This window comes from Perca fluviatilis, chromosome 15, assembly GCF_010015445.1.
Source record: "Perca fluviatilis chromosome 15, GENO_Pfluv_1.0, whole genome shotgun sequence".
NCBI lineage: Eukaryota > Metazoa > Chordata > Actinopteri > Perciformes > Percidae > Perca > Perca fluviatilis.
In genome coordinates, this window is record NC_053126.1 from 10,668,420 (window position 1) to 10,678,919 (window position 10,500).

General features: G+C 41.2%; 1 protein-coding gene across 1 annotated transcript; it reads right to left on the bottom strand.

Moving 5' to 3' along the window:
* Positions 1-4,922: 4,922 nt before the first annotated feature.
* On the bottom strand, positions 4,923-8,871 carry LOC120574864 (protein Tob1-like). Its single transcript, XM_039825340.1, has 2 exons — positions 8,593-8,871; positions 4,923-7,096 (listed from the first exon to the last, which is right to left on the bottom strand). Exon 2 carries the CDS (start codon positions 6,896-6,898, stop codon positions 5,864-5,866), a length of 1,035 nt encoding a protein of 344 aa, XP_039681274.1. The 5' UTR covers positions 6,899-7,096; positions 8,593-8,871; the 3' UTR covers positions 4,923-5,863.
* Between the last annotated feature and the right edge of the window lie 1,629 nt (positions 8,872-10,500).

Below are 10,500 nucleotides of genomic sequence, written 5' to 3' on the forward strand. Positions count from 1 at the left end.
TAATCTCCGCTTGACAAGCTGAGTCTGATTCAAGTCGCTTGGACACTGCCGAATACAGCCAAATTCCTTCCAATTACAGAGGCAAGTTGGGTGGTACAGCGTTATCTTTGTGGACTCCTAGATGGTTTTAATGTTAAACACATTTTCATTCGTATTCAGAAATAGCAGTGTGATCCCAAACAATAGCCATATTCAAATAATACATGTTTTGAATGGTGGCCACTGTCTAGGCAACAATTGCAACAACAACAAAAAAAATCATATTTCTGAATGTAACACACAGCATGTTGTTGTGACTTGCTATAACAGAACAGACCTGATCAAATCATGAAGCAAGTAAAGAGATGTGATCGGGACTAAATCCAGACACATCAGATGTGAGATCAATCTTTATTTCCAACTGATAAGGCAGAACCCGTGGAGATAAACATTGCATGCTAACCAGGATTATGCAGAGCTACTTTATAACATTGCTGGTGAGATCTCTGGCCCCACCCTTTAGCTGCAAAGTATCGTGGGGAGCCAGTGGCACGTTTGGGAGTGCCGTGATAGACTGCACTGGAAACCAACGTCAGCCTGAAGAAGTGTGGTGAAGGAGGGGACTGCTGGGGATATCTACAGTGAGCAAAAGCAAACTGGATGACAACTCCCACTGTGTGTGTGTGTGTGCGTGTGTCTGTGTGTGTGTGCATGCGTGCGTGTGTCAGTGTACACAGGAACGCAGTATGTATGAGAAGATAGACCAGACACAAAATGCTACATGTATCTACCAGATACCATGAAAAAATGACTCATAAGATTCCTGAAAACACATGTAATCTTGATATACTAGATACGTTACCTTCGCGGAACTTAAGTTCTAGCTCTGTTTGAATTAGCACAAGACAGTTGGCAGCTGCAGGGTGTATTAGTACAGAGTATATTTGAGTGAATGTAAACTGTTTCTTGTCTGCCTACCAGCAACAGCTCGTGTGTTCCACATTGGGCGTGTGAGCAACTGTTTAAAGCAACTGTGTCAGTACCCTTGATACTCACTTAAGCTTCAACTGTGAGACCAGTCAACGCATGTTAACTTTCTCGCTCGCGTGTTCTGCTAGTAGGCAAGACGTGAACGAAGTCCAATTTCTCTGTCGCGCACCTCTAAAACAGAAAGTTTTCAATAACAAAAACAAAACGGATAGATTCTTCTGTGCTGTGGTTTAACTTCTCCACTGTCCCCTGTGAGACACAGATAAGCTGTGGTGAAGTCATGTTCAGAGGAAAGCACAATTCTCTCAAGCTTATCATTGCTCAATCAGCTCCAACACGCTTCCAGAAATAGATGGGGCGAGGGGTTGGACTATAAGGCGAGGGACTGAAAAGCCATTAACTGTTTTTTTTTCTGCTGAGGAGGGCGACATTACCATAAGGCCATGTCGGCTGGCTGGGACCACAAGCCGAGCTGAGCTCCACCTGTTTTTATGACAGGCGGAGGGCTGGGGGCTAAGGGGTGCGCTTGGCACCAGATTAGCATCAATAGTGGCACTGGCAATGATTCACACTCACTCTCTCTCTCTCCCAGTCACATTGCTCCATGCCTTTCCCATTTCCTCTTCTTTTCATCGAGCTTCTGTCTCTTTTTGTTTCTCTGTGCTATTCTGATCCCACGCTCAGCCTCGTCTTACTTGGATTTTCTTCAAACCGGTATTCTTAGTATCGTACTTTTATGGCATTCAAATCCTCCATATCACACTTCCTCACTCTCTCTTTTGTCTGTACCTCCCTTCTTCCTCCCTGCACTGTCCTTCGGTCACACCTGGGGATGTACATAGGGTTGGAAAGTGAATGATTGTATCAGAGAGGCCTATACAGTACACATTTATTCTAATACTTATATGCTACTTAAAAATCATAGTATGCCGAACTTTGTGCATGTTAAAATGATGTACTCTGAGTGAAAGATCATGTTCTTGTTTCATTAACGAACACCTCATAGTGATCAAATGTAACCAGGTTACTTTATTATGATGAAATACTCACAATTCTGAAAACTCCTAACAGACTACAGTATATTCCAGACATAACCTCCCCAACCATGGAAGCTTGGTTATATTTGCAGAAATAGTTTTACTGTAATTTTAGGTTGATAAAAATCTTAGTAACATAATTTAAAAAACAGTGATGCTCCTTTTCATTTACACCTAGAGGTGCATCACTGGTCTCAACCTTTGTATGTGCTGATTCTAGGGCTAGGTACCGAATTTTATACGTTTTAGGTACCTACCAAATTGCCTTCAAAGTATCGAGTATCGAAAAATGCCTCGTCATTCAATACCAAATTTCAATACCTAAGGGGTAAATCTTGTCAGCGTCAGGGAGCCAAAGCACGCAGCACACTTCTACCAAGATCTAATGATGTTTGTGATTGGCTGTCTAACGTTACACGTCGTAGAGACACGCAGGAAAAACTTGATGTTACGCTAGACGGGCTAACGCAGTAAAATAAATAAAAAAAGATTGGTGCTGTAATGTGTAATGTTAATTTATTTTTGTTAAAATGGATTTTATAAAATTGGTATTCAAAAAAAGTATCATTCAGGAATTAATTAAAGATCTGATTCTCGCCCTGTTTAGAATAACATAAACTGGGAGTGCTAATGTCAAGCTAGCTTAGAAGGTCACAGTCCTGAGTTGTACAAAAAAAAACATGAACAAAAATAATGAGCAGACAGATCAGGGGTGTGCAAAAAGTAATAATCCATCAAAGGTATTTTTTTTAGAACGAACGGTTCCACACCCGGGTGAACACAAACACAGCGTCACAGACAACACACTCCCACCCGTCTCTGTAACACTCACAGTATCAGCAACTGAGTTAACCCCACACACAGGCTGAACTTTACACAGCATATCAGGCCCCAATTGTATCAGGGGACACGCAGACTGACACGCGATGATGAGCCGGCCCCAGAGGGACCATGATATGCCAGCAGGGTCAGGGTGGTTTGAGTGAGCCTGCACTGATACAGTCCAACAACCTGTCATTACAAGCAACAGCATTGACGCCACAAAAGGTATTAACTTCCACAGTACAAGCCCAGGCGCTGGTCATCAGGAAAAATCTATTCTTACTCTGATGCAGCAGAGTGAGCTTTTTGGTGAAATTGTACATTCATTATTTAAAAAAAAAAAAAAAACTATGATTTACCTTCGGAATTAACAATTTGATTTGGATCCTCAACCCTTAAACAATGTAAGCAGCTACAAATCCAAAGCTGAAGTGTTACTTTATATGTTCGCATGTCAGAAAACCACATAACTATAAGCAATTTTGGAAAGGCTAATAAAGAACCACTGAAATAACAAGCACAATAAATGATTCAGTAGATAGCCTCTTGAGTTGGAACCAGCTCAGACCTGATTTCAGGCCTGACATTGCACCTTTCCAGCCCCAGTATATTACTCTTTGGATGTACATGCTTGGATCTCATTGCATAAAAAGCATTGCCAGTTATCCATTAACAGGTCACATCCTTGAGGACACTGGGTGAAATGTAACTGACCAGCTTAGCATTCAGCTACAAACTCGTGGACAATTTCTAGTCCTGTTTTCCAGCATTGCATGATGTATTTTATTATTAAAGTTAATAAGTGACTCTGCTGACTCACTGGAGGGTGAGAGTGCAGATGAATAGCACCCTGCAGCTGGCAGGGAATCAGTATCTTGCATAAAAGCACTTCGTTTTTTTTCCACTGCAGAGGACATCTGCCTAACCTGTCACCCACACAGTCTGATGGACTGATGATGCAGAAGTTACTGAAAACTATTTCATTTCCCTACCATGCCACACTAAACATGACCCCATCATACAAATGTCAGATCTGTATTCTTCTACCTACATGTTTCTGCCCGTCTGCTGTACGGTTTATACCTCCGAAATCGGTTACATGGTTTTGGAGTCGGTTAGCTACAACAGCCTTGTCATACGTACGAGGCCTTGCTTTAGTTCAGGAGGTTATCACACTCCATATACAGTATCCATGTGTGTAACGACACTTGGACCAAGGGCAACTGTCAACACAGCCTGCATGGTGTGAACAAATGTTGCTGAGGGCTTGTGTGGTTCTCTACTAATATATCAATGTTACAGGCAAAGGATATGAAATGTGTCGCCGTATGCAATATATCGTCTAATGTAGCAGAATTCTTTTGACCTAACTTAATGTGGGTGAACTTTAAAAACCGTTTGCTGAGGACATACCAATAGTGTACCAAACAGGTGAACTTCCATTGTGGCATCATACACGCCACTTTCCTAAAGCCAAGTGGCGCGTTATCCGTACGCATTTTGAGCTATCCACGTGTACGTCGACGCTGTATACAGAGGAGGTAAATGTACACGCCACTTGCCATGTGGCGCGTTATGGCGAGAACGTGCCATGCTATCGCGAGGAGAACGTCACACGCGTGTACAAACAAAAAAGGTTGGGTTTAGGGAAAGAACATTGGGGAAGGCTTTAGTAAAAGAAAAAAAAAAAATGACAAAATGACAAAAACACGACGGCTGACAAACGTCACACGCTTAGGAAAACAATAAACGGTTGGTTTTAGGAAAAGAACATTGGAGAAGGCTTAACGCGGACTTCAGTCCTTTCATACTGCTTGCTATGGCTACGCAATAGCAACATAATGTAGGTCAATGAATGCCAAACGGCGTGGAAAAACATGCTAAAAAGAGAGTATGAGTCTTGAAAACACGCAAATAATGCCATACGAATTGGCCTGGTACTTCAATGGATGTGGGCGTATTTAAGAAAAACCTGATTCTTCTGACCTCAGGACAGAATACTGGATCAGTCCCGACATGTTAGAAAACCCTAAAAGAACCTCCTTTCAAACCTGTATCAACCACAAAAGCCAATGACAAACTGAACCAGTGTAATTATTTTCAAGCTTTTTAATACAAACTTAATAAACTATCAGTCCCTCTTAACATGTAAGACACTGACTCCAAATACTTTGTTATACCGTTTGTTTTATCAAGTATTGCACAATGTAGGTACAAAATTAATATACGATTACATTTTGTCCATAATATAGCAAAAATCTTTAAACTCTTAACAGAAAATACAACTCTTATGTTTTTCAAAAAAGCAAATATTCTTAAATCCCACCACTACGGAATATTCTGTACACAATCTTTAGAATAGTCAATGTTTTTTTTTTTTTTTTTTTTTAAAGATGGATTCATTTTATAATTTCAATAAAAAAAGAAAACAAAGTTGCTGCAGCCATCACAGATCACTGGAGTAGTAAAAAGATATAAATGCAATACCATGTAGTAGAAACAATAGATACTCTGATATTTTACAAACTCTGTTCCAAATTAAATTATACAATTAGAAAAAAGACCAGGAAATCCCACTTATTTAGGCCAATTCCTTGAAAAAAATTGGCGGTGTCCAGTTATGCTTAAATACTGAAAGAGGCCATGACTTGTGGTGGTATTTTATTTTTTTTTGTCTTTTTTTTATATCTTAAAACAGTCACATAAAAAAAATAATTTGTGCTTGGTTGGCAAAAGAAATGACAATGATGCATGTAGAAGTTTAGGTAACCAAGCTTGGACATCTTGTACTAAAGGTATAACTCAATGGGGCAAAGGAATTCACCCTCGGGCTCATGCTCTTAGACTCGTAACATAGATCTTACAGCTGACATGTCACTTTCTCCTTTTATCCATGACATTCTTTTCTCGTTTACGCTTTTTTTTTTTTTTTTCCCTCTTTTTCAAAATGTGCATTTGTGTTTGTTTCCCCCCTATCACATTATCTCTGGTCATTTCTGTGAGAAGTAGTAGCTTAAGTAGTACCTTTATGTGTACTAGTTGGCCATAACTGGCTGGAATTGCTGGTTAGAATACTGCATGTTGTTCAAGCTGAAATTCAAGCCATCCATAAGGGACTTGTCGTTAAGGCCACCATAGGCCGCAAACATGTCGAAGGCATTGCTGTACTGCAGCGGGCTGAGGCTGAGCGAGCTGTCCCCAGGGAAGAGAGCACTCTGGCTGCCCTGGCCCTGAAGGCTGGGGAACACAAACTCCTTGGCATTGGGGGACAGGGCTGAGGGCTTCTGGTGCTGCTGCTGCTGCTGCTGCTGCTGTACTCCGAGCCCCAACCCGTACAGAGAGTGCATGGAGGTGGAGATGGCTTTCTGTTTCAGGAGACTGTTCACATTCAGGCCCAGGTTGGTGGGAGAGGTACGCGCCGCCTTGTTCCCAGCAGTACTTCCGCCATTGTTGTTGCGTCCACTGCTCTTCATTTTAGTGGAGCCAAACTTGGTGGCGGCGAAGGTGGCTGTTGTGAAGGTTAAAGGCTGCGTGGAGCGGGGCATAAAGGTGGGGCTGACCGCTGCCGAGTGGCCGAAAGGAGGAGAGGGTGAGGTGGAGCCCGGAGAGGCGCCGTTCACAGGCTCATTGATGGGCATGAAGACCTGTGCGTCAGGATTGAAACTGTTCTTGATCTCCTTGTCCAGATCCAGCCCTCCACCACTAGCTCCGCTTTCATTGCTGTCATCGACATACAATACTTTGACGGGCCCTTTCTCCCCGATCTGATAGGACACCTCAAAGGGGTCAATCCACACGCTGAGGTCCTGGGGAAGGTTGTTGCGGACATCCTCAATGTCCAGCCCGCTCTCTTTGGCTGCCTTCTCCACCACAGGGTCCACCTTCTCCCCCACGTGGATACATCTGAATCCTGAGCCCTTGTATGGCTTGTCCGGGTACCAGTGTCCCTCATATTTCTGCTTCAGCTGCCGCTCCAGCTCCTCGCCGAAAATGTTAACCCGCCGCCTTGGCAGCTTGTTATACAGGTACGAGATGATGAAGTTGAGAGCTACTTGGATTTCAAGCTGCATAGCTAACTGCCGATGTTTACCAGGTGCGTGAAGATTAGGTGTGTCTGACCTTGAATGTGTCCACTGGGTCTGCTTTGTTTATCCGTGGTTGGTAACACAGATGCTCTCCAGGCAGGATGGCGAAAGCAACCAGTAATTGGATAAAAAGTGCTGGTTTTGTAGAAGTGATGTCTTTCCACAGGCTGTGATAATTTTATCCTGCAACAGTTGGTAGAGAAGAAATCACCAATTAATCATTCATTTCAAAACATTTTCACATACATTCACAAATAAATACCAATAAGACTTGTATATATGTTAAATATATACAAGACCGATCAGTTCAGCCTCTTTTGGCTACTTGAGACCACGACTGCAGACTTTATAAGGGGAGTGCAAGTAAGGGTCCTTTAATTATTGACCGTCTGTCTAAAGTACTAGTGCATGTTGCAGTTTTGACTGCTGTGAGCTCAAATATCACAAGTCGAATGTCACTCAACAGTCAACCAAAGCGGAATTGTACAGCAATACTCCGATAGGAGAAAATGTGCAGCTATTGCAGAAATATTAACAGAGCAAAATACAAGCTGTATTTTATATAGCACACATAGTGTTTATGTAAATGGCAACTATTGGGTATTGAGAACACTAACCTCGCACTAATTCTCGGGAATCCTGTTACATAATATGATACTGGATAGCCTCCATGCAGCAGGGGACAGGGAAACTAATGCGGGGCTGTTGCTTTTAATCAAAGAAAACTGTCAACTTAACTCAGGAAATCCCTCCTGGAGGACAAGTTAGCAAAGAAATGATTTAGGTGCATCTCAAAAGCCTACATGTCGTGTCAGTGGGGCTGGCTGGTGCGAAGTTGGAGAGCTTCCTACATTAAAAACAATGTCGAAATGAGACTTAACGCACTATGGCTACACCCATATGTTTGGCAATTTTACACAGAAAAGACGAAATAGCCTACTTGAATGTTACAACATGGAACAAGTTGGATACAATGTAAATGTCACAAACCAAATAGGATGTGCTGCAATAATCCTTGCAAATGAGATGAGATAAATTGAGGGATACAGAGTGAATGGGTCGAGGCTCTTTAAATACCTAAAAGTTGATTAATGGATTTATCCAATTGAGGAAATAAAAAGTGCACAGGGAGAACTGAAACATCTATCGCCTCCCTCATGAAACTGCCCTCGAATACAGTAGCCAGCCACTGTTGCGAAATGGCTACAGGTCTCTTGATTCATCCTATCGGTTTAGTTAAGTTAATAGAAATTTTGTTGCAATTTCACAGAATTGGCAACACTATAATGTTAGCCATTACAGCCTGTACTGACAATAATGACAATGAATAGATACAATAAACTACATAATGGTAGACTAGTCTAAATACAGAAGCACATCAGACGCATTTCGAGTCTCTGAGGGGATATTAATGTCTTTATTTTTTTTTTACCCGAGATGACAAAAAAGGACATAGTATCACAGTTTTATCACACACTCACACACACACACACACACACACACACACACTTTCTCTGTCTCACACACACCCCTCCCTAACTTCGTGGACTGACGCAGCAAATCAGCTCAATAAGTATGGATACAGCTACAGCACGTCAGCAAGCAAAATTAAGACAATAATATCAAATAGGCTAGCATACATCACAAGTAACAGCAAGAAATCATCTGAAAATACTTACTTTTTTGTAAAAAAAAAAAAAAAGTCTCAGTAGTTCTGAAGTACCGTAAGTTAGTGCAAATAGAAAAAAAAAGTATAAATACTTTCTTCACATAGAATATATTATCAACGTTACAAAAAAGTATTCCAGTACATGTACATTTCGGAGGATTGGCGTTTGCTTCGGTTTCTCTTTTTAAGATTATTTAGAGTTTTTTTGTTTTTCCTCTTTCAGCAGGCTTGCAGAGTAGCTCCCGCCTCTCCGGGAGTTTTGCTACTTCGTCCACCCTCCTGATACAGCGTTGCCTGTATTTATAGCTTTCCTCCGCCATGGGCACGAGGTAGGCGGTGATGCGGTTTCAGAGGTCAAAACAATACGACGGGCTGCGATTGGTCCAAAGTAGGAGTCCCGCCCTCAGAGTGGCGCCTGAGTCGTTCGCTGATTGGCTTATCTGGAATGTCAATCTGTGACATATGATTCTGTGAAATGGGAGGGACGCCTGTGATGAGCGCTTGCGTCAGAGATAACCTAGGTCTGTGCTGACAGCTAAAGCTAAAAAAAAAAGTAATTATTGTAAAGACAGAAACGGTATTATATATATATATATATATATATATATATATATATATATATATATATATATATATATATATATATATATATAAAGATAGCTTACCCGTCTTTGAGTTGTCTTGAAACAGATAGGCGTACGTTTATCAATGTGAAAATGTCGTGCTATGCTTTACATACTAAATCATCTCTATTTTCGAGGAAGCTGCACTAACCATCTCTATCATTCAAAATTATAGGGACGCTGTGCTATTAATTGATATATTTCAGCACTGTGCACATATCACTCGCTGCTTTTATACCACCGAGTAGAGCACCTTAGCCGCTTACGTGACTATAATTTAATTCATATACAAAAAATGCCCTTTTTGTCATAGATTATTCAAATAGGACATTATTTTTCATAACTTGCCGCTAAAAACTGCAGGAGTTACGATGAATGTAGCCTATAATGCTTGAGAGGAGATTCCCTATAGCGGAACAATACAGCTGGCAGCAGTGTGGGTGGTGCTGTATGCTATCTAGAAAACACATGCGCTGATTGGTCTAAAACGGGGCAGGAGCCCTACGGTGAATGGTGTTCTCGTATCTAAGGTGCTGATGTAGGCTGCGCACGTCATCGCTCGGCTGAACGCACGTTGTTGCCAAATTTAAAGTGCACCAACACATATAGTTGTATGTTCAGGACATGAAGTCACTGATCTACAATGTCAGTGTAACGTTACTGTATGTATTGAAAAGGGAAAAGGTCGTAGAATATATATTATTTAAATAAGACCACAATACTGAACTAAATATTTAATAATACTACAATCAAATAAAACATTTTCTTCTTCTGTGACATTTATGTAATTATTGTAATTGTAACACAAATCCCACAGAGGATAGAACTATCCTAATTATAATATTTGTTAACAAAGGTTTTCTAAGGCTGACATCATTTAGGCCTATATCTGCTGATATATATACATATTAACTTGTTGTCTTTAAACCTTTTGTGTTCTTTTCTATTCATATCTATTGATAACATGAGAGTCTTTTGTCATCACAGCAGACTGTAATGGAAAAGCAAAGCTGTTATATAGGCCTATACTGACAGAGTGGACTTTTAGACATTCCTCAAGCACTTAGGTTTGCCAAGTGGAGTCATGTGCTCGTTGTGAGCTGTATATGTGTGCGAAAGGGCTCCCATGGAAAGTGCTGTCTGGTGGTCAAATGCATGAGACAGACGATAGATCAGGCAGAGGCAGAGCAGAGGAGAGATTATATGGTTTGACATTGCCCCGTGGATTCTGATTCACAATTTAGCTTAGAGTGGAAGTGGGTGTGAGAGTGTTTTGGCTGCCAACAACATCATGA